This window comes from Tetrao urogallus, assembly GCF_951394365.1.
Source record: "Tetrao urogallus genome assembly, chromosome: 1".
In the NCBI taxonomy this organism is placed as follows: Eukaryota; Metazoa; Chordata; class Aves; order Galliformes; family Phasianidae; genus Tetrao; species Tetrao urogallus.
This window is the reverse complement of record NC_136813.1, coordinates 131,375,545-131,400,366: the sequence shown is the minus strand read 5'-3', so window position 1 is coordinate 131,400,366 and position 24,822 is coordinate 131,375,545. Positions and strand designations below refer to the sequence as shown.

General features: G+C 39.9%; 2 protein-coding genes across 2 annotated transcripts in view; both read left to right on the top strand.

Annotated features, from left to right (window-relative positions):
* Positions 1 to 1,117: 1,117 nt before the first annotated feature.
* Positions 1,118 to 9,520, top strand: STRAP (serine/threonine kinase receptor associated protein; the record flags this gene model as incomplete). Its single annotated transcript, XM_079549437.1, has 10 exons — positions 1,118 to 1,229; positions 2,381 to 2,516; positions 3,263 to 3,344; positions 3,592 to 3,664; positions 4,221 to 4,317; positions 6,769 to 6,906; positions 7,514 to 7,650; positions 8,372 to 8,521; positions 9,102 to 9,167; positions 9,459 to 9,520. 10 exons carry the CDS (start codon positions 1,118 to 1,120, stop codon positions 9,518 to 9,520), a joined length of 1,053 nt encoding a protein of 350 aa, XP_079405563.1.
* Positions 9,521 to 12,220: 2,700 nt separating this feature from the next.
* The window catches only part of DERA (deoxyribose-phosphate aldolase), a gene marked incomplete at both ends in the record, with an annotated part of 52,185 nt that continues 39,583 nt past the window's right edge, over positions 12,221 to 24,822 (top strand). The window contains 4 exons of the mRNA XM_079542735.1: positions 12,221 to 12,251; positions 19,155 to 19,252; positions 21,923 to 22,070; positions 23,738 to 23,833. Coding sequence (XP_079398861.1) covers positions 12,221 to 12,251; positions 19,155 to 19,252; positions 21,923 to 22,070; positions 23,738 to 23,833 — 373 coding nt within the window. The remainder of the gene's footprint in view (positions 12,252 to 19,154; positions 19,253 to 21,922; positions 22,071 to 23,737; positions 23,834 to 24,822) is intronic.

Below are 24,822 nucleotides of genomic sequence, written 5' to 3'. Positions count from 1 at the left end.
AGACCCTCAGCAAAAGAAAAACAGACTTAACAAACATTGAAGAAGACAGGGCCTCTACACAAGGCTGGATTGCCTTGCTCTGTGGGTAGGTTGGAATGCAACAGGCAGGCATCAAGGTACTCCCCCTATCCCCCTTCTAAGCTTATTTCTATGCAAGGACAAGCAGATGTCCAGAAACGATGACCAAGTGTTAAATAAGCAAGTGTGAGAAGTTAACTAATTAGTGATGTATGTTTAGCTAGCAAAAAGTTATATTTAGCCAGTATCCGTATGTTTAGTTGAGTGTCGGGAAGACTGCGAACCTGAAGTACTCAGCCAATGAGGAATCAGGGGAGAAAGAGATAAGCATTGAGTAATAGGGCATAAAAGATGCAATGCTGTTTTCTGCACACTCTCCTGCTTGCAGGAGGCCCACCGTTGCAATTGTGAATAAAATCTGCTTTCTCGGAGATAGCATCCTGATAAATTGTTTGGATATTTCCAACAAGTTGTATCAAGGGATGAACCTCCCCTTGGATATTAGGAAAAAATTCTTCTCAAAAAGCAGTGAGGCATTGGCATAGACTGCTCAGGGAAGTGGTGGAGTCACCATCCCTGAAAGGCATTAAGAAACACGCTCATGTGGCACTGAGGGACATGGCTAGTGGGCATGGTGGTGATGGGTTGATAGGTGAACTACATGATCTCAGAGGCTTCTTCCAAGTTTTAGGATTCTACGATTTTAAAGAAAAAAAAAACCAAAACAAAAAAAAAAACTGGCCATGAAATTACAAAATCTGTAATATTACAAGTCAGAGATTACAAACAGAGCTGACTAGCACAGCGCAGCGCTATAACTCCAGGAAGCAGAAGGCAGAAGCAGGGGGCATTGTGCCGCCAAGTGCACCCCACCAGCAACCTGCCAACTCAGCCCCTCAGAGCACGCTGCGCCCCCACGTAACGCCTAGTAGCCCTTCCGGTTCCGCACCCGCTGGCTGACGTAGCTTCCGCTCCGGAGCGCTTCCGCCGCCGTCATTTCCGCCGCTGCCGCCAACACCGCGGTTGCCGTTTCCTGCCCGGCTGTAGGATAGCCGCGTCCCTGCTCAGCTCCCTGCGCGTCCCGAGCTCAGCCGCCGCCATGGCCATGAGGCAGACCCCGCTGACGTGCTCCGGGCACACGCGGCCCGTGGTGGACCTGGCCTTCAGCGGCGTCACCCCCTACGGCTACTTCCTTATCAGCGCCTGCAAGGGTGAGCGCGGCTGGGGGGAGAGGGGTGGGTGGCCGCGCTTGCCTCGCCGGCCCTTTGCAAGGGCCGCAGCCACTGGGCCTGCTCCGCCCTGAGGCCGCGTGGGCACAGCGGGCGGGTGTGCGGGCCGCTGTAAACGGGTTGCGCGTGGCTGCGGTCGCAGATACCTATTAGAAAGGTTTGCGATGGGGAGAGCGGGGAGGAGGAGGGTCGAGGCGAGCATTCAGCGGGGCGTTGGTGCTCTTAAAATAATACCTGCTTCTAGCGTGACCAGATGGAGAAGGGAACCGGTTGGAGGGTTTTTGCAGCGTTTTAGCCCGCAGGGTGTTAGAGCTTCCATTCATTCAGGTTGAATCCCGCTTGTGAAGGAAAGGCTTGAAAATCGTTGTTCTAAAGTAGCTATAACTGCCTCTTGTGTACATATCCCGTACACCCTGTAAAGCCGGCTCCTTTTCAACCGAGGCAGCTGCCTTGCTGATTGCAGAGCAGTGATTTCTGCTTCCTTTCCCATGAGAACTCTCTTCTGCTCTCTTATAAGAGTAGCATTTTCATTCGTACGGGTATGAGTTAATCTTCACGTGTGTTCACAAGTTTAAAAGAACATTCCTCATTCTTTCTGAGGACTTCATGTTCAGCTGTTTATTTGTGTGAACTGTATCTGATACCCTCCTAGAAAAAATAATCACAATAAAGGCTTTCTATTTCATTTTTACAGCATCTCAGTAAACATCTCTCATTATAAACCCAAGACTCCTTTTTATGCCTTGTTAGTCTGAAAATATTACTTCAAAATCAATGGAACTGACCAGCCCTAGGAAAATTTGACTATATTTCAAAAAAAAAAAAAGTGACAAACAACAAAGGGTGCTCCTTTCTATTGTAGAAACAAAACCAAAAGAAAACTTGAAATTCATTTGGAATAATATTTTAGTATCTGTGACTTTAGATGCATGCTAGAGGTGCAACTGTATATTTAAGTTCTTTAGCTAAGCTGTTTTATAAAGAATAGCTTCATAGTGAATATGGCATTTCCATTAAGGGAGGCTGGTCTGATGGCGGTTTAATTTTTGTTCCACTTGGTGCAAGGGAACCGTTTCCTGAAACAGCTTTCTTTTTTGTTATGTTGTCTGAATATTGGTTTTGTTTTTCTGAAGATGGAAAGCCTATGCTACGTCAGGGTGACACAGGAGACTGGATTGGCACATTCCTAGGTCATAAAGGTGCTGTCTGGGGTGCTACTTTGAACAAAGATGCCACTAAAGCAGCTACAGCAGCCGCAGATTTTACAGCGTAAGTGATTACCTGCTTATCAAGTCTTTATTTTGATTTCAGTCAATAGCTTTTTTTTATATGTCTGTAGTAAGTTGCTGTGGTTGTGTTTTTTTATTTTTAAAAGTAAATTGTTACCTTATAACTATATTACAGACTAGAATTTGAAATTTTTATGAGCGTCTACAACTAATTCTATCTTGCTGAGCAACTGTGGTTGCTTCTTGACAAGTATATCTAATTAATGAACTGATTTGCTAGAATAAAACAATGCTGTGCAGTTCAAGACTTTAGTATTGTAGTTATACCAGAGTGGCAAGAGTGATCTTCATTTTGTGTACCAGTCAGACTCTTATTATTAGAAGGAGACATGCAGAAATATTAGTGAATCATTTATTTTTGTTTTCCTTGTTTGAACTGTTTGCAGTGTATGTTAATATATTTGATGATTCAAATCCAGTTATTCAAATTCAGTCTGTAAAAGTTGTGGAGAAGAGCTGCCTTTGTTTGTCTTAAATCTGAAATGCTGATCGTGTGTTATCCTGAAGAAGTGAGTGAAAGAAAATGGTGGGATAGTAACAAAAAACACTTCAGTAAAAGAAGATGTGGTGTGTCTGTAGTTCATTAGAATGTAGCATTTATGATTAAAAATGTTATAATAGTGTCAGGAAGGATTATGTAGGGTAGGTTAGGAGAGACCATTTAATTTGTCTGTTCAGATTTGTCCTGGAGCTACTGAAATGTACATGTTTTCTCTTGTCATTTAGCAAAGTGTGGGATGCTGTGTCAGGAGATGAACTAATCACATTGGCTCACAAACACATTGTCAAAAGTGTGGATTTTACACAGGTATGAAAAATCTTTGTAGCATACTCAACAGAGAGGTAAGGTCTCTGGTATGTTTTGCTATTTGCTACTTTTTTGTGTCTGTTTTGGCAGGCAAGTAATGTAGCATACATTTAAGCTCTGATCTTATAAACAAATTGTAATAAATATTTTAGAAACTGAGATAAATAACTGATATTTTAAGGCTTATTGGATGAAGGCTGATATTTCACTTCAAAATACAGTTGACCCTTTATAACTTCTGTTTCAGGATAGCAATTATCTGTTAACAGGTGGACAAGATAAATTGTTGCGCATCTATGATTTAAGCAAGCCAGAAGCAGGTGAGTCTGCACTTAGAACTGGTTATTGCTGGTTTTCTGTTGTGTTGATTTTTCTTGTGTGCGAGTTAAATATGAATTCTGGACTTCGTTGTGAAACACAAGACACACTTGAGCTTGTTATACAAAGAATGTGTTAAACAGTTTTCTATATACTAAATCAAATTGTGTTAGTCTTTGAAGTGAAATAGAGCTTATCTATGAACGTTTCAGGGATAGCATGTTTTACTTCAACAGGGACTTACTGTAAGTAGGTCTAACTAAAGTTCCACTACCTGAAAGGGAAAAGTCTCTTCGTGTTTAACTGTGCTTAAATTCATATTAATACTGAACTGCTGCAAATGGATATAAAGCTAATTGATATTGATGTTAACCTAGTGAAACTCTCTAAGTTTAGACAATTGGATAGATTCCTAGATTGAAATCTGTAAATAAAGTCAGTAGTGTTTGAAGTAATTTTGCATTTTCTAGCAAATAGAAATCCATATAGATTACCAGAGTTCCTAAACTATTGCATGATGTTTATTTATGTGTACTAAATAGTTGTTCTTATTTTAAGAACCTGATGTTGTCAGTGGACATACTTCTGGTATTAAAAAGGCTTTATGGAGCAGTGATGACAAACAGATTCTTTCAGCTGATGATAAAACTGTCCGGTAAGAAAAAAAATATCTTCTAGTTTTCTAAGAAGCTCACACTTACTTATAGTGTACAGTTTCTGTCAGAAGATTGTTCTTTCCTTGGGAAATGGTAACACAGGCTGTTTGATTCTAGATTAGCATACGCTCATGTAACCCAATTTTTATATGTTGCTGGAGATGTAATTTTTGTGGTAATTCTGATTTGCACCGTAAGCATGTCCTCCCTTGTGGGAAGAGGTGGTCTTTGATAACTGAATAGTAGAATTAATTTGATTTTTTGTAATCCTGGAGGAAATTAATTGCTAGGTGAGGTCTTGTGAAGATATTAGATGAAGTGTCACTGCCTTGTCTACTGAAGTCAAGCCTTGAAACATGCGTAAGGTGAGGGCTGAGATAAAAAGCAGGGAAGCCTCTCTGGAGACAATGCACTCTTAATAGTCATAGCTGTCTTTCTCTACCATGTTGGTAAGTTGAGAAAGCTTTTGTGGTTTTATAACATAGATCATCCAGTTAAATGTAGATGGGTAAAACCTAGACAGACTTGGCTACTGGGGAGATCAAATGACAAAGATCCTTCCTCAAACTACGCTGACCAAAAAAGGAGGATGTGCCTTGCTGATTCCTCAGCTTTCTGGTTGATATGATCAGCATCATCTCATGCCTAATGTCTCATTATGTTTATGGCACAGAATAATAGTGGCTTTCTGCTTTGTGGAAGGACAGTGGATAGGGTGAAATCACAGTTGTAGTCTCCTTGTTTCTTTTTTGGTTCCATTTCTCTTCAGTTTCCTCATTCCAGATAGGCAAAAGACTGATCTGATCTTTTTTTCTCTGAATTTTAGAAATAGAAATATAGCATTCAGTTAACTTATAAGTTTCTTATTTTGCTGAATCATAGAATAGTTTGGTTTGGAAGGACAGTTAAGATCATCTAGTTCCAACTCCCCTGCTGTAGTCAGGGACATCTCCCCTTGGAGCAGGTTGCTCAAAGCCCCATCCAGTCTGGCCTTGAATGCCTCCAAAGTGGAAGCATCCACAACCTCACTGGGCAACCAGTTACAGTGTCTCAACACCCTCACGCTAAAGAATTTCTTCCTAACGTCTAGTCTGAATCTACCTTCTTCCAGTTTAAAACCATTTACCCTCGTCCTGTTGCTACATGCCCTTCTAAGAAGTCCCTCTCCAGCTTTCCTGTCGGCCCCTTCATGTACTGGAATGCTGCTGTAAGGTTCTCCTAGAGCATTCTCTTCTCCAGGCTGAAGAACCCCAGTGCTCTCAGTATATTCCTGTAGAGGAAGTGCTCTAGCCCTCTGATCATCTTGGTGTCCCTCCTCTGGACCTGCTCCAACATCTTGATATTCTTGTGTTGGAGGTCCCAGAACTGGACGCAGTACTCCAGGTGGGGTCTCATGAGGACAGAGTAGAGGGGCAGAATCACCTCCCTCGACCTGCTGGTCACACACACTTGCAGCCCAGGATGCAGTTGGCCTTCTGGGCTGCAGGTGTGCATTGCTGGCTCGTGTTGAATTTCATCAAACAACATTCCCAAAACCTTCTCCTCAGGGCTGTTCTCAAGCTATTATCTGCTCAACCTGTACCTGTGTTTAAGCTTGCCCCAGTTCCGGTGCAGGACCTTGCACTTGGCCTTCTTGAACTTTATGAGGTTTCGTGGGCCCACCTCTCAAGCCTGTCTTGCTTGAGATGCATCCCTTCTCTCTAGTGTGTCAACGGCACCATTCAGCTTGGTGTCATCTGCAAACTTGCTGAGGGTGCACTCAATCTCGCTGTCCATGTCACCTACAAAGGTATTAAATAGTATCAGTCCCAGAACCTTTCCCTGAGGAATGCCGCTCATCACTGGTCTCTCACCGGTTGGGCACTGAGCTGTTGACTGCAACTCTTGAGTGCAGCCATCCAGCCAATTCCTTATCTTGCAAGTGGTTCATCCATCAAATCCATTTTTTTCCTCCAATTTGGTGACCAGGATGTTGTGTGGGGCAGTTTGTTACGATTTAATTTGATTTCTATACAGATATTTCTTGCCTGCCTAGGTAAAGTGCTAAATTATATTCAATGAGTCTAACATTTTCTTAAATTAGTATTATACTTCTTTGTGTTTTAAGTTTAAAAAGGTAGAATGCAGTCTTAAAGCTTTGCTTCTAGAAAGCTGTATTGTTCAGGAGACATGTAATAAGCTTTTAGCTTTTTAAAAGAATCCTTGAGTAATTAAACAGTAAAACAGTATGCATGCTGTTTAATGTTGTTATTAAGTTTTAACAGTAGCAGTATTCTAATATAAACGTGCCTTATTTCTCATGTAAGTAAAGCTAAGCAAAGCAAAGTAAAGCATGCTAAAGTGTTTGTGGAATGTTCTACAGGTGGCTTTTTGCAACCACAGCATGCCATGGGTGGAGGTGGAAACTGATTTGCTGAATTGATCTGAGAGTCTTTCTGATTTTTCTTAAGCCTCTGGGACAGGAGTACCATGACTGAAGTGAAGGCGCTAAATGTTGCAATGTCTGTGAGCAGCATGGAATATGTTCCAGAAGGGCAAATACTTGTGATAACCTATGGGAAGACTATTGCTTTTCATAGTGCGGAAACGTGAGTCCAAAACACAGCATCTTTTTGACTTGTTATGGGTTTGATTGTGAGGAAAACTGACAGTACAAGGGCAAGATCACAAAGCTGTTAGAACTGATGCCAGTAGATATCTTTACCTACCATGTTCTCAGAGGCAAAGTCTGAAACAACTGTCCTTTTCTAAAATAGTGGACTCTAACTGTCTGCAAGATGGTAGGCTGTAATGGATCAGTACCATTTTAATAGCTCAAAACTAGTTGGAGTTGTCATTAAATAAGATTTTCATCCAGAGTTCAGTTTATTGTTTTAAGAGAACTAGTTTATACAATTTCTATGATGTTTTAAAGCAAGTTGCAGTCATAAACATGTACCAGAAAGTAGTTTGAAATGTGTGAACTTATTCTATGTATTTTGCTTATTCTGAACTTGCTGTTTCTAAAGTTCATGAGCTTGACTTGCTAGTGTTAAAATTAGTTTTGGAAACTGCATGTGGGTGTCTTCTGTTGTTTTACTTTTGGTTGTGTTGTTTTGTTTTGTTTTGTTTTTTTTTAAAGCAACTGTGATTTGTAGAATCACAAGTCCTTTGCTTTCAGGACCTTTATTAAAATAACTTTTTCTCCTCCTTCAGTCTAGAGCAGATTAAATCATTTGAAGCACCTGCTACAATCAATTCTGCATCCCTTCACCCAGAGAAAGAATGTTTGGTTGCAGGTGGTGAAGATTTTAAACTCTATAAATATGACTATAACACAGGAGAAGAATTAGGTATGTTTGACTTCAATAATAAAAAAACAAGTTCTGACAGGTATTTGCTAAATGACATAGTGGGTGATGAATTAAACTTGTAGAGCAGGCTGTGCTACAGCCTTATTTGAGTTCAAGATAATGGAAAGGTAAGTAGTCAGTTAGGAGGCTTTGTCCTTTGTTAGTATACCTAATGTTACTCTTATAGATCTAATTAAAGCCTCCACTAAATAGCTGTGCAGCTATTAGGGAGGAAAAAAAAAAAGTGAGTCATCCCATACTGCTGCAATAGCAAACTATACGTTAACTTAAATGTCACACTGTGGCATTCATTATGTCTAATGAATCACAGTTACTGGACTGTATTTTAATGCTGGCCAAGTGTAATGCATTTTTAAGTGTATTTTCATCTATTGCTCCTGTCTTTGTTTAAAGTTACATAGATGTGTATATGGTAAGTGGTTGATGAAGCAGGGCACGTACTCTATGCTGTTGGCTTGCTTTGTAATTTTGCCTATAATAATTAGATGCCTGTCTTGCATTTAATTCAGATAACATTAATACTTTGTTAACAGTTGTGGGGATACTAATTATTAGAGATGTTGTTTTGTATCAAAAATAAAGTATTGGAGAAGTTTCTCCCAATTCATATTTCTCTTCCCCTTCTAGTTAGTTTTTACTCATTTATTTCTGCTGTTGCTTGAAGTTAGAAATTATTGGTCTCGATATGTTCTCTTTATAGAATCTTACAAAGGGCACTTTGGTCCAATTCATTGTGTGAGATTTAGCCCTGACGGGGAGTTATATGCCAGTGGCTCAGAGGATGGTACACTAAGGCTGTGGCAGACAACAGTAGGGAAAACCTATGGTCTTTGGAAGTGCGTAGTTCCTGGTAAGTGTGTGCTTTTGTTTTCTTTTTCCTGGTTACTTAGCTGCTTCGTTCAAAAATCTTAGTAGTAATATAAATGGCAAACATCATCTGAATTTGTTATGGGATCTCTACTGTCATTTGGCATCTTCAGTGACACTCAAGTCTGTCGGATTTAAGATTTTACTTCTGTAGCTGTCATTTAAGCAACTTAAATGAGAGCTTAATTAATATTGGTACTTTGTATCAAATTGCTTGTATGGCCTCAAATCTTCATGTTATAGAGCAAGAGGTTTGAAATAATTTTGTGAATACTTAAGACATATACCCCTCCTGCAGATTCTTTCAAGCTTTCTCTGTACTTTCTCTAGTAGATTCTTACAAGCTTTCTCTACTTTCTCTAGTATTTTGGGGGGGAGGGAGCTCAGGGGGAGGCAGTGCTTAGAAAACAGCAAACAAGCAACAATTGATGGAATTGCTTACCCAGCTCTTTCTCCTTAACAATAAATAAGTGGGAATTTTTTTTGTTTTCAGAGTGAAACCCACTTTTTACTCTGTGTTGAGTGGAAAGGAAGGTACTAACCATTTTTTCTTCTCCCTACAGAAGAGGAGAATGCAGAAGCAGCAAAAGCAAGGACCACTCTTCCAGGAACTGCAGAGGAGGAAATAGGTAATACATTGAACTGCCAACTTTAACTCTTTCCTACTGAAGAAGTCTTAACTTTTTTCCAAGTACCTTCTGGTATTTTTCACTCATCTAAAGATCTTTGAGCATGTTTTTCTAGGAAAATATATTAAGTGTCAAAATAGTGACAAGGGCTGTGTGATCTTGCAAACTTAGCAGATATGGTAGAAAAATCTGAATTGGGTTAAGTGGAAAAGAAAACGAAACCAGTCTTTAAAACATCACTGCAGCGTTCTTTGGTTTATGTATGTAAATTGATTCTTTCTTTAATTGCAGAAGAAGTTGCCTCTGAAAACTCAGATTCAGTGTACAGCTCAACTCCTGAAGTTAAGGCGTGATTATCTCAACTGTTATGCAACGTATGGACATACAAGACTAAATCAAGTGAGCAGTGATAAACAGCAGCCTTCCAGAGTGCACTCTCTACATAAGGCAAAGATGGGCAGTAATTGATGAGAATGCAGTGGAACTGGCTAGGTGTTGTCTGTAAGAGAACTGAGTATCCAAAAAAAGACAAGTAGTAGAGTTTTGCTATCTTTTTAGCATAACTGCCTGCTGTCTTTTGAAAGAAGTGTGCAAGCCAAGATCCAGTCTCTCCAATTTCAATTAGACTCATTGTAGTGTGTTTTCTTTATTACAGAGAAAAAATATGGCTTTTACCCATTTTTTTTTTCCTTTAAAGTTGGAAGATTTGGCTTTAGTTGAAAAGGGGATTATGTACTAAAAGTATTCAGTTTTTGTTTCATTGTACACTGCTTCTGAATGTTTAACTGTTTTCAGTTGTCTAAATAAAATGCCTCTCAAAACTCCTAGCTTTACTGTTTAGCATTGGGTTCATGGAATGGAAAAGCAGCCAAATTAATGGTATAATACTCTCTAGCATCTGTTTTTGTATTATACAGAGGGAAAGCAATAAGAATGTTTTAGTGTTTGGTCCAGAGAGTGGCAAGTTTCTTGATATGTAAGCCTTGCATCATTTTATTCTTTAACTTTTGAATGTAAAAGTGAGTCTCTAAATCAAAAGCATTGGGAACTCCTAAACTAAATGTACTGACTGAAATACGTGGTTGTACATGAAAATCTCAGAGGTTGGCTGAGTTTGTAAAAAACCTTGGGTTTAGTTCTCTAAACTGAATGAAAAAAGTTACACTCTCAAGGTCAAAACCCATACTTTCATCATTAAAGAAAATATTGCCATTCTGCTTGTCATTTCCTTTAATGTTAATGCTGAAAGACTTGCATAAGTTGTTCTTTTTGGGAAGGAAAAACACTATATAAACATATGGTCATATACTTTCCTGATTTTTTTTTTTTTTTTTTTTTTTTTTTTTTTTTCCCATATTGAGATTCGTCCTTAATTTTCTGACTTAGTGGCATCCAGTAATGTTAGAAGAAAACTAAAGCCTAACTTTTGAAAACCTGAATATAATTTGAAACAGAGGTCTAAGCATAAGAAAATGCTTTCTCAGTGAGGGCAGTCAGATTTAGAAGCCTCTACAGCCTTTCCAGGAAACCTCTTCCATGTTGAAGATGCGTAGAACCCAACTGGACATGGCTCACAGCTGACCCTGCCTGAGTAGGGGGTTTGGACTCTGTCTCTGGAGGTTGACTGTAGCCTTAATTTATTCTGTGGAAGGGGGAGGAATAGAGTAAATAAGGAAAATAAAGAAGGATAAAATCAGTCTTGGTTTCTTGGTGTCATTAGGAATTTGTCAATTCAGTAACTTAACTACGAAGTTAATTTTTGAATAATCTGTTCAAATTTTAACCTTAAAACAAATGTCCCTCTCACTTACTGCTAATAGTTCATTTTAGTAATTACTAATTTATTTATGGCTTATGAGGATTCCAGAATTCATCCTTCCTTACTTTACCAGCTGAATAAGATGTGTTTAAAACCAGAAGCCCCTCCTCCATACCTTAATGAAACTTCTTGTGCTGTATGTCAAGTAGACTGCTGAGTGTTTCACAGAGAATGCTGCACTAACATTCAAACATAAGCGCTTTGGCCCTTTGTTGCTTTCCCAGATGCTGTTGTGAGTTTGTGGTTTCCATGCTAGGGGTTAATGAGTAGGGCTGAAATTGCAAATGTTCATATTGATGATGTTTAATTTTTTTTCCTGGAATCTTGCATCATTACAAATCTAAGAAAAAAAAAAAAAAAAAAAAGCCCATGAAATTGTCAGTGGTTTTATTGTTAGATTTCTATTTCCATAGGTTGTTCCATCCATGGAATGGAACACTTCTCCTGTGAGGAGAAGCTGAGGGAGCTGACGCTGTTCAGCCTGCAGAAGGCTGCAAGGTGACCTGATAGTGGGGCTTTCAGTACTGAAAGGGGAGCTGCAGGAAAGAAGGGGACACTGTTGAGCAGTCTGTGATGATAGAACAAGGGGAAATGGTTTCAAGCTCAAGGAGGGTAGATTTAGATTAGATACAAGAGAATATTTTACAGTGAGGATGTTGAGAACTGGAATAGGCTGCCTAGTGATGTGGCTGTCCCTGAAGTCTTTCCAAGGGAAGGCTGGATCAGGCCCTGGGCAATCTGATGTAGCTGTGGTGTCCTCGTTCATTGCAGGGGCGTTGGACTAGGTGGCCTTCAGAAGTCCCTTCCAACTCTGAGGATTCTATGATTTTTGTTGGTGTCACTAGAAGGCTGTACAAAGCAAGCATGTAGCGACCTTATTCTGTCAGCGTCAGGAGCCTGAAGAGCTCTTTGACCTCAACAGCGTGGCGGCGGCCTGCGCTCCGTGCTGCCGTTCCCGGGGCGGGGTAGCGGCATGGCGTCCGCCCGCTCCTCTCAAAAAAGTCGAAGCGGCCATGTGGGTGCAGGGGCACCCGGCATCGCCACGTCCCGCCTTCGTGCCTTTGCTTTTCGCTCTCGCTTGTCGTGCCGGTGCCCGGGGCTCCCCGGGACGGCTGTCTCCCTGGGGCAGAGCAGCCGACGCGAGCTCCGCGGCCGGCTCTGCTTCCTGCCAGCGCGGGGCGGGACCGGCGTTGCCTGCCTCTCCCCGCCCCGCTCGGGCCCGTGAGCGCGGGCCATGGCGGCTAGAAACGCGGGCACCGAGCTGGGTAAGGGTCGGCGGCCTGCGGGACGGGAGCTTTGCGGGGCTCGGGCAGGGCCTTTTGCTCCGTACGAGGGCTGGAGAGCGGCGGGAGCCCGCTGCCGTGTCCACACGAAGCTTGATGTTCCCACGGCCGCGTCTCGCTGCCGTGTCACATCGCCTCCAGCGTGCCGGCTCCTGGCCGAGCCAAACCTTTTGAGTGCGTTTCCTTCTCCCTTCCTTTCACACAAACTGTTCAAAATGCTTCTCATTGCCTCACTTTTGATTTTTCGTTTGCCGCCTATTTGCTGAAGCTTGTCCTGATGTCTGCAGCCGATCTTCGATGGCCGAGCCTTACCTAATGACCCATCCAGACAGGCTTTTCTGTGCCACTGCCTGTGTGGAACCTGTATTCTTGCTGCCGGGCTCGGCGAAGGAGAAGCAGCCTTCCTACTTCTCCACGCAGTCAAACACGAGTGCAGTGGTGGGCTACATTCAGGTGACCAGCCTCTTGAGTGCCCACTTTAAGGAGGGGTATTGCAGTTTGGTCCATAGAGCAGCAGTACATTAAGTGTAGGAGATTCAGAAGTGATGTTATGGCAGAGGGAGAGCAGCAGGTCTCAGAGCACAGGAGGCACACAGCACTGTTACACTCTAGCATGAGGGCACACGCTTTCACAGAGTTAATACACAATGTGAAGGATTAGCCTGTGGACTACTTGAAGTTAACTGTTGTCATTCTGCACAGTGACTTGACACGTAGCTCTAAAAGTGAGCTGTCACATTGCCCTCTGATGTGCTTATCCTTGGGCTGCTTGCAGAAACAGGTGAGTTTGAACTGTAACCATCTGAACAGCATCTTTTTCTTTGCTGAAAAAAATGTGTTAATAATGTAGTAGCAAAACTTTTGTGTCTGTTACAAAAAGAAGTCAGCACAGGAATTTGCACGCGCATTCCGTCTATTGCAAGCTAGGCACATGTTCTACTTCTTACTGTAAATTTTTGCTTACAGTTGAGTTGCTGTCTGTGCAGGAAGTCAAGAAACTTGAATCTGAAGTCAGTCCAGTTCTATCAAACAGTTGATTGCTTGTAAGGAAGGCAATGCTGCCAAGTATAAAATCATCAATAGAGACAGGTGAGCTCATTAATGTTTGGCTGGAAAAGAAGTACAGAATGTGCGACTTACCAGCAAATTATAGTCTTTGTTTTTTGGACCCACCAAAACAATCTTTGAGTACATTCCAAACATTCTAAGTTAATCTTTCTCTTCCCACAAATGCCCAACCCCCCTGCCAGAGAGGTAGGGTTAACTTGTGCACAAGACTATGAACAGAGAGTGCAGTGGGATGGATGTCTTCAGGGCTGTATGTGACTTGTGGCCTCTGCCAGTTGCAGCTAATTGAACTTAAACTGCCATTGCTCCCAGCTACTTGTTGCCATCCCTTCCCAGTGATTTTAAATCAGCTACAGTCATAGAATTATAGGGGTTGGAAGGGAGCCTCTGGAAATCACCTAGTCCAACCTCTCTACAGTAAGTTGCAAGGAAAACATCCAGGTGTGACTTTCATATCTGCAGAGAAGGAGACTGCACCCTCTCTCAATAGTCTCTTCCAGTGTTCTGTCACTGTCAAAGTAACGAAGTTCCTCCTCAATTTTTATGGAACTTCCTTTGTTCCAGTTTGTGCCCGTTGCCCCTAGTCCTGTCACTGCACACCACTGAAAAGAGCCTGGCCCCATCCACTTGTCTCCTGTACTTTAGATATTTCTAAAGAGTGATAAGATCCCCTCTCAGTCTTCTCCAGGCCAGTTACAGATCTCTTAGCCTTCCTTCATAAAGGACAGCAGAGGGCCAACAAGATGGCTGTGACCTGGAGCGGCTGCCCTGTGAGGAGGGAGCTGGGCTGATTCAGCCTGGAGCAACACAGCTTTGGGCAGCTTGCCCATCCATACAAGGAGAGCATCAAAGAAATGGAGCCAGTCTCTTCATGACTGAGCATAGCTGGAGATCAAGAGAGAACAGAAATGAATAGAAACCTGAGAGGTTCGAATTGGATGCAAGGAAAAATTTCTTCATGCAGAGATGGTTAGGTGATGGGATAGGCTGCCCAAAGGTGCTGTGCAGTCCTTTCCTTTTAGGATTCTTAGACCCAACAGGATAAGACCTTGATGAATGCCCAGAGCAGAGAGCTGTCTCTGCTTTGGGCATGAGGTTGGGTGAAAGACCAGTCAAACCAAAAAGCCAACCCAAGGTGTTCTGTTATTTGTATATATACTTATATGTATATATTCTTTTATTTTATTATATTCTTTCATATATATGTGTACATACATATATGTATGTGTATACATTCTGAATAGTGAATAATTAATTACAGTTGTTTTGCAAAATGTGTTTTTGGACTCTTTAAAAGAAAATCCATCCGTGTTGCTCAACCTTCTAGTTGAGTGGCCAAAGATACGTACATTATGTTTCTACTGATATTTTTAATTATATGTAGTTGATATTTCCAAGCCATTTGCATATGAGAGCTAGCCTGTGGTAAGTGGCATTTAGATAATGAAGTGTTGCATCCCTTTTCAAGACAGCGTAATTATGTTCTAATATATTAATAGCTGTTTTTATCAGTTACAGTGGCTCTGTTCCTTCACTGTTTCCTCTTTAACACTTTCTGAATCTGCTGGATAACTTTAATCATACTTGAAATAAAGACAGATATCTCAAAGATAACTAAGTCACTGGGCAGAATGACTGAACTGCTTCCACTGTTGGTGCAAAAGCAGAGCAGGCACAGCTCAGCAATGACATGGCTCCTCATTACACCTTTAATTTGTCTGTATTCAAGTAATGATGTCCTGCCTTACTCCATGGTCATACGGACCATATCAGGACAGCTGGACTATTGGGGTAAGGAGAAGTCTCTGCAGCAAGGGAAGGAGTGAGGGACTCAGAGCTGCAGGAAATCAAGCTCCAGTTCTTCTACAGCTCATGGAACAGCTGACATTCTGGGAAAAGGCTTATCAGTGGTTTTCAAAATGCTTTGGAGGGCACTGAGCTGTTTCATGTGACCAACACTCAACACTGTGTGATCTCACCAATGTCGCAATATAGTTGAACTTATTTCTAGTTGGGTTTATGCCTTGGTGTGAATACTGACGACTTGCAGACCGAACTTCTCTCATATAAGAAGAACCCAATATGAAAACAAAATAGATCTATTGAAACAATCACTATGAGAAAATATTTACAGCTTCTGTGTAAAAAAAAAAAAAAAAAAAAAAGAATTACCCTCAAGCCTGTAAACAGCTTACTTGGTAACATAGCTCTTCAACAAGATCTGATCCTGAAGTCTTTTCCTCAGCTACAAATGGCCAGCTGGATTCAGCCTGCATTCACTTGAGCATTTCATTTCTCCAGTAAATGTTCAGGACACAGTTTCATAATCGTTTCTCCAGAAATAATAGCTTTCATCACTCCATTTTATCATGTGTTCATGGTAAGGAGGAGCACACATGCTGTTTTTGGCACAGAGGAGGAAATAAACAGTTGGGGGGCAGCTTCTTATGGGGACAGAGCTGCTTTGAAATGCTTGTGAAACTACAGCCTCAGGCATTTTTTAGCTTTCTGTTTCGCCATCTGAAGGGTAACATGTACACATTTTCTAAAATGCTGAGTCTTTTTTACGAGGCATGTGTTAGATATCTTAGATATTTATGTAATTATACTAATGAAGTAGTTTTATTTATTTTCTGAGGAACTGCTTGGTATTTTTGGATTCATGTTCTCAAAGGAAGGAGTTGAATTTCCTGTTAAGATTTTGAATATGATTTTTTCAAATGTCTTTAGAGGAAAAAGTAAACTTGAAGAGTGATTACAGAATATTGGCTAATTAGCTATAGTGTAACTGCTTTAATTACTCTTATCCCTGAAGCCACATGATTGTACAGATGACTAGCAGATGACTTATTTAAAAAAAAAAAAAAAAAAAAAAAAGACATGTTCACACTGCAAGGTTAATGAGCCTAATTAAATATAGTTTTCCTTAGCCAGATACTAAATTATAAAGCTTGGGGGGGTGGAGGAGGGGCAGAATCCAAAGGCGGTCAGTTCTATTTGAAATAATGATTTTATTCTGCTTTTTTAATGAGAAAAAGAAGAATAAACTGGAGTTGTAAGTGATTTTTAGAGTGATGAATAGAGACACATTTATTTGGTGAGACCTCACATGGCAGACTTAAAAGTCTGTTTAGAGACAATTGTGGTGAGCTGTATTTGTTTTCACTTGCCCACTGCTTTAAATAATGGAGAAGTGGGCTTGAATGGAAGATCTGTGTCAGACAGAAGTCTCCATCTGCTGCTGCGCATTACCAGAACCTTTGTCCTTCTTTGCTATGCATTCTTTTTATTACATAATTAACCAAGGGCCTTTTGGTTCTGAATAGAATTTTTAAAATGAACCATAAGAATAAGCATATCAGGTTACTCATTCCATTAAAGCAGCAATGGGTGAAGATTAGTTAGCAGAAGTAGTAGCTTATTTTACTTCCACTGTTCTTTCTTTTCTTTTCTCCTACTGACTGTAAATTTCTTTGATATTATTGCCTTTCCTACCCCTCAGAGCATTACCCTTAATTATTTCCTTTAATTCAATCTAGTGTGCAGTGCTCCATCTTCTGAACAGGTTATTCAAACCTTCTGAGAAGCTATGCCCAAAAGTCAGGTAGGGCCGGATACAGAAGAAGTATCTCTAGCAAGGTCCAGCATGAGATGTATCAGATAGAATCTTGATGTCTTCGTATTCTTCCAAACACTTCTGCAGACAGCAGTAGTTTTTAAAGATTAATAATTAAACCAGATTTCTTTGTTGTCTTCCAAAATGTAGAAATAATAGGTTACAGTAGAGCAAGTGAAACTTCTGGGTCCTTAGTAGAGTGTTAGAAGCTGATTTCCTCATCTAAATTGGCTTCTTTAATTTTTATTGCATCTTTCCAAAGGATCTGAAAGATCACCGTGTATACAGTAGGGTTCAAAAGTTTTCAGGACAAATTGGATTACTACTAAATGGTTGCCCCTGTACACTTGGCACACAGTAGTAGAATCACTACACAGAATTTCTGTATCCATTATTTATTTGTTTGTTTGTTTATATTTTCCTTCTCAATGGCAAATATTGCCTATGGTAGCCCCATGGGAGATCTGTGTTCTCACCTAGGAGACCTGACCTTAAAGCAGCTGCAGAAGATGCAGCTTATATTTCAGCTGTCTGTGTTTATATGGTTTGCAGTTATTGACATTTATAAAGTAGGAAAGATTTAGCTGTAAATATTGTAGCAATAGCTTTTCTCAGTTGCTTTCTACATGTCAGATTCATTTTTTATTTTTTAGATAATGTGACCTGTTGCGAGTGAAGAGAATTATTGAGGGTTTTTGTTAAACTGGTTTTCATCTTGACCTGCTGCTCCTTATCTTGTATGTAGTAAGACTGTAGTAAAACTGTTGCTAGAAATCCTAAATTCCTTATGACTGTCTGGAATTCCTTTTTTTTTTTTTTAATTTATCTGCTTTGGACATTTTCACCCTGCAGATTCTGCTTATGATATTAAATGTATGTAGTGATAGGAAAGTAATTAGCAAGGTGACTGACTGTGCTGAGAACAAGTCTTAGCTAAATCTCCTACAATTGTCTTGCTTATCTACTGAGTAATCTCTGTCCTAAATTGTTTTCTTCAGCATTATCTGTAGACTAGTTAGGAAACAAGGTTGCATTTACACATATTTTAATTGGTGCATTAGTCCTTCATTTTTGTGCGTTATTAAAACTAAAAAGTAGAAAGAAGGAGATTTAAAAGAATTATTTATGTTTGGGGTGCAAGAGATTTTGAAGATGTTCTGTTTTCTTTTATCTGTGTACTTCTCTGAGCAGGAGAATATGAGTCTGTGTTTATTAACGTTCAAAATGAGACCTTTGATTTATCACACTAGGCAGAAATTTCAAGATGTGACGGTGTGAACCATCAGTTCTTCTTTATCATTCAGTTACCCTTCGTTAAGAGATTATCATTTTGTGGTGCTATTTTTGGACATTTTTATTATTTTTGTAAATGTTGAGTATCCACTTCTTTTTGGCTCTGGTTATTGTTTATCAGTACTGTAACTCATTGAAATTGCAACCCAGACCACCTGCAGTGGGCATCTAAAGAAATTCACAGATGGAAGATGTTTGCCCGAGTCCCCCATGGTTCTTGGCAAGGTGAGCACTTCTAAGGCAGGCAGGTACATATATACTTTCCATCAGATGTGCTGCCCAGGAATGTAGTTCTTTTGGAAACTTGCAGATTGTCCATCCCTCATAGCAAATTCATTAAAAGGAGCTCCAGGTGAAAAACAACCTATCTGTATTATTACACAAAAGTCTGTCTGGAGATTTTTGTGACCGTGTGGGATACAGTTCCTGCAATCAACGATGCACGGACATACACACAAAATGCCATTGCATCCTTGTTGCAAGCAGACAAGGAATGGGCTGACTAAATATTGCGTTAGTCTAGAATCAAGAACTAAATCAGCAAACAACAACAGAAGACTGCTTATCTACAGCATGCATACTAAAATTCACAGGTCGGGACTGGAATACAGCATCTCTCACTAGCATTAAGCTAATTCAGTTCTAACAGCAAACAAGACATGCTGCGTGAAAAATGCCCTGATTCAGTTCACAGTTCACAGTTCATCCCCTGACAGACGTTTATCGTAGTGTGGTATTTTGGACTGGTTAGAAGTGCGGAAGCCCCTGAAAGGATATGAAAGCACAATATGCTCTTTGGAGGACCAAAATAAATCTACAGCTTCTTCCTGAAGTCTCACACAGCACACTAAAAGAACACAGAAATAGATTAGACACTTTTTTTTCTTTTTTTTTTTCTCCCACATCAGAGCTTGGCTGGATCTCCAAAGTGTATGTGAATCCACCTGCAGTTGTAAGGCATGCGGAACAAATTCAGAAATGGCGGACTGTGAAAGGTAATTGGCAAGTAAGTGCTCTTTTTATGCATTCTGTTCCTGTATTTTTAAAGCAGTCACTCTCCCTCTCTAAGCTGAAATATTGAATTTTCCTCAAGATGCATGTAAACTTAAAAGATGTGCTTGTCCATGTCTTATTTTAATAATTTGTATTTGATGATGATGGGATGGAATAAGGTGACGCATTTATCCAAACAAGTTAAAAACCTTATAACTCATGAGTGGCAAAACCGCAAATGAATTTCAGTCATCTTTATTCATGAGTGGATTAAGTTGTATATTACTATCCCACCACATTTATTCTGTATCCTAGGCAGACTTCTCTGCACACAGCCTCCTTATTTTTTAATTTAAAGCTGTAAGATATGATCATGGTCCCTGTCAAGTTTGACCTACCTGGATGATTGTTGCTTACTTAAACATTCCCAACAAGTGTGATTTTTTTGCTTAACTAGTTATTGCTGAAAACTCAAAAATCCTAACTGGATATGGTACTTGATGTGTGTTTCTGTGTGTGCAGCTACAGAGCTGGGTGTAGGAATGCCAAAGATAGGCAGTTTGGCAGCATCGAGCAAGGACAAGGTCTGAGAAGTGCTGTGGAGCAGGCCCAGAGCTCTCAGTGAGCACTCTGCTGTAGGCTGTAAGTGGTGTTCAAAGGACAACTTGATTCCTGGTTCAGTGGGCAAAAAGTGTTGTTCCTTCTGTCTCCACACTGAACAAATGGCTTCCTTTCAGCAGTGACTGATAAACTGGAAGCAGGAGATAGGAGACAATAAAGGAGTAATCTTTATATTGCAACTCAATAGAATGAAGATGCAATCACTTATTTGTAGTTAATTCTTCAAAAAAAATCTTTTTTCAAAGCAGTTGACATTCTGAGCTTAATGTGGCAGGCAGCTGTTCTGGGGTGGCCAAAGCTACCTTCATGATCAAAGTCTGAAGTATTATAGGATGAAAGTAGAAATTGGTTAGAAGCAAGCGGTCAAGCTTAGACTATCAGAAGCCAGTAACAGTTCATTACTCAGCTCAGTACCCCAAAAGCAGCTTTTGATGTAATATTTGCTATAGGTTCAGAAAGGAGACACTCATTAACTAAGTGTGAAAGGCTTACAGGCTGGCCTGCCTCTTAAGATTTGCAGAGCAATACTTCCACGCAGAAACACGTTTTGCCTTGTATGCTGACAAACCATGAAATAAATAGAATGGAATGGTCGGGAAGAGATTGTCCTTGATATTGCTGTATAGACTCAAATGGCCTTCACTGCCATCTCACTCCTAGTTGAACAAGTGCTAAGCAAAAGATGTCTGTTTTTAGTGAAGCCATTGCTGCAAATGTGCGTTTGCTGGAAGACCTCCAGCAAATATTTCAAAATAATGTTTCAAGTTCAATTTTTGTTCAACAACAAATCTTGAAAAATATTTGGATGTGGTTTTGTTCCATTCTCTAATCAATAAGTCTTTTAATGTCGTATAGCATTTTCCTCTGAAGACTACTCTAGCCCTGTAATTTAGCTCTTAGTCTGTTGTTTTGTTTTTCTTATTTTGTTTTGTTTTTCACCTATTAATTACATATATCTTTTTAGTCCCAGATTCACACAAGTCAAAGAAACATTTGTAGTCTAGGCTCTTAATTTTAAAAAATTGTGCGTTATTAACTTCCACTGCTTCCATGTTTTATTTTCACTGAAGAGGCATGCATATGTGTTACCATATGAGGGCTGCTGAAGGTAATGCCTCCAAGTTTATTTTATTGGCACATGACATCAGAGGCGGATGTTGGTGGCACGGCAGTAAAGGTTGAACCTTCATGCCAGTATTGCCTTACACTTTGTTGCTGTGTGATGGATGACAGCAGAAGGGCAGTCTGACAGAATGGCATCCGATATGGAAGTGTATAAGAAGCTAAGGTGTGGCATTGAATGCCTCCATGTGCAAAAAAATGGCACCCACTGACATTCATCAGTGCTTGCTGAATGTTTATGGGGACGAAACAGTGAATGTGAGCACAGTGAGGTGGTGGGTGGTGTGTTTCAGCAGTGGCAACAGCAACAGTGGGTCACCTGTATTGGTGCAGATTTTTATGAGCACAACATGCAGCATATTGTTCATCACTGCAAAAATGCATTGCTAATAGTGGTTGAGAAGTATTTTGAAATACAGTGAGAATTATAGCGAGTTATTGTTCTCTTTGTATTTGTTGTTGTTTCCCTGGATATAAATAGAAGGCATTAGTCTTGGAGCGACCCATGTACAAATTGCTGACATGTACATTCATATGTTTATTTACAGTTGTAAATCTGTGGGCCTTTTCAAGCATAACTTAATGGGTTTTTTAATTTTTTTTTTTTTTTTTTTTTCTGAGTACAAATGCTTGTCTGGTTCTTAGTCCTGTTTGGTACTTAGCCTCTGCTACAAAAAATGGAGTTGAGCCTTTGATTCTGAAACAGATGACTTTTGATTCCAAAGCCTTTCTGTCCTGTCAGATATTACTTAAGATGTGAACAAATTTCCGCCATCCTTGTCTGTCATAAACCATTCTTTTTGTATCCCCCATATATACGGCATACTTTTCCTAATTCTTAGAGTGAGAACCAGGCTTTGGATTCCTGTTTCTAAGTCAGTTTGGCTTTGGAAGCATGAGCTTTCTTCCTTTCTTATTCCTTTCTTCACTCCCTTTGCAGGCTGCTTGGCTGTTGAAAGCTGTCACCTGCATAGACCTTACCACTCTCTCTGGTGATGATACTCCTTCAAATGTTCACAGACTGTGTTTTAAAGCTAAGCATCCCATCAGAGAGGATCTACTGAAAGCCATGGATATGCATGACAAAGGTTTGATTGTTTTTGTTCTGTTAAGTTTGTAGAGAAAATGTCTGTGTTTTCTCAGTATTTTTTTTACTTTTCAGAAAGGTGTACAAATGACCTGTTCTATTATGGAAACAGTTGTGGCAGACAGTGCTGCTGAACTATTAGTTGTGAGAGAATTAGGCACTACTTGGTCTTATTCAAAGAAACTGCCTTAAATGCAGAATACTTATTCTTTGAGTTAATACAGTAATGTGAAAAGGATAAGTCCATTCACTGTTTGGAAACCAAACTAAGGCATGGACTCAGGTAAACACTGTAAGTTACGGTACATAATGTACAAATTTGATACAGAAACCAAAAGTGTGTAACTTCAGTGTATCTTTTAATAACAGTGCATTAAGGTGAAACAAATTAATCTGCTGATGTCCTTTCTGAATTGCAGAAGTGGGAGATTTCGTGCTTAGCTGATTCTGCTCTGCATTACTCTTTAAGGACCCCTCCAACCTATGCCATTCTATAATTCTGTGATACTCAAGAGTCTGTCACTTTACTTGTCAGAAAATAGGTATTACACATGTGTATGCACGTTGTTTCTCCTTCAGAAAACATTGTCTGTTACTTGCTTGTTTGAGTAACTATGATAGATGACATCTTTGCAGCCCAGTCTGCTTTAAGGAATAATTCCTCTAGAACGTGGTTATGTGTGAAGCACATACAGCCCGTATATTTACAAAGTTCTCAGCTAAGCCAACAGAGTTGGAGGGGAAGCAGACAGCCCTTATCAACTGGTGGTAAAGCATTGACAACAAGTTGACATTACTGAAGCAGGCTCCATCTGAAGTTCATATTTTATACCTGAGACTGAACCTGATAAAACTTCAGAGCAAACTGAGACTGTCAATATAAAACTTCTTTATCAGTGCAACACCTCTGAATTTTTCTAGATGTGATCACTGGTGTGCCAGTGAGTATTTGGCTTCTGTCCTAGCATGTTGGCCTTAGAATCATCTAACAAAAAGAAAAAACTCAGTGACATGTGCAACATGCTTGCACTATCAAAATATTTCAGTAGTTTTATGCAGGCTTTCATCCACTAATTGAAGTTATATGATGTAAAACCAAGGAGGAAGTTCAGTTTTCTAGTTTCTAGCCATACATGTGAAATAACAAAGCATGGCCTTTTTTTTCACTAAACTTAGATTTATGGACTTTTCAGGTGGTTGAAAGATTAAATATGAGAGCAATTATCTGAGACAGAGAGAACAGCATTTTAACTAGAAAAGCAGTAGAAAGGCATTAACATAAAGACTGCTCTGTTGCTGCTGGGCTCAGCCTGGCTCAACAGGTAAGGACAGAGCTTGGCAGCAGTTTTTCACACAATATGCTGCTGACTAAGCATGCCTTAAATGTATGTCATTAAACAGGGAATCTGTTGGTAAAAAAAAAAAACACTGAGAGGTGCTTTAACTCCTGATAATGCTAGTTTGTTCCCAGGCATAGGTGGAGGACTATGAGGGAGATAAAAATATGGAGAAGCGCTTACATGAATATCCCTGTTGTATGTCCTTAAGGTTCTTGTGAGAATACAAAAGTGGGAGAGAGGTGCAAATAGCATACCTGTGTTTGTTATGTGGTGTGCACTAGAGAAGTGCAAATCTGCATATGAAAAAAATGAATTGTGTCTCTTGCAGGTATTACTGTTGCAGCAGTTTGTGTATATCCTGCAAGAGTCACTGATGCTGTTAACACCCTGAAGGCAGCTGGTTGTAGTATACCAGTAGCTTCAGGTAAGTGTTTTGTTAAAATAATCAATTATATCTTTTGATAGATATATAGTTGTGTAGCAGTATTATCTACATGTGTAAAATATGTAGAAAAATCTGGAAGTTGAGGTTTGCTTTTGTTTCTGAGTAAGGTGAAAAGGTAGCAGGTAGAAGGAAGGGAATTGTGGGGAGGATTTGCTTATGTTTTTTGTGGTCATTTGTGTTGTTTCAACTTCATGCTTATCAGGAATGCCAAGTCTGTTATCTGGAAGCTCAGCTGGGAGGTTCTTAAGTTATACAAAGCCATTTCCCTCAAATGAGTAGAAGTTGATTGGGATAGTGTACCTGACAAAGAATCAGTAGACAAGCAGTAGATTAATATATATCTTGGGTTTTCTGGTTTGTGATTTTTTTGTTGTTGCTGTGTTGTTTTTTTTCTCATCGTCAGTTTTTTGGCTTCTAAGTATGGTCCTATGGGCTGAAATCATTGAAGATTTGTGCAGAGGCAAGGGTTATTGCAGGCTGAGCAGTTTGCAAGTTCAGGACTTGTACTCATAAATTTCATAGTGCCAGTTCTTTTCTAGTGACCACATGGTAAACAAGTTCTGAATCTACTATAAGCAAAAAGTAGGATCACAGAATTATGTGGTTTGGATGGGAGCTCTGGATGTCATTTAGTCAAACTGTTCAAAGCAAGGGCTAACTTTGAAGTTAGATCAGGTGTTTTATGCCAACATCCGTGTTCTCTGGATTTTCTTTTCATTTCTTTATTGTTGTGTAAGGAAAAAAAAATGCTGCCTGCATTTATGTCATGGAGAATCTCTGACAAAGCCATTACTATTTCTATTTCCAAAGTTACTTTAGATTTTGTACTTAAACATCATAAAGGAAATTCTAAGTAGACCTCATTAAAAAGTTTTTGCTTTAATGTGATTTAGTTATTTAATGTATTACTGGGACTTAACTCAAAAAACTCCTTAAAAGAATTGGGGAGAATTCTAAGATTATTTGTT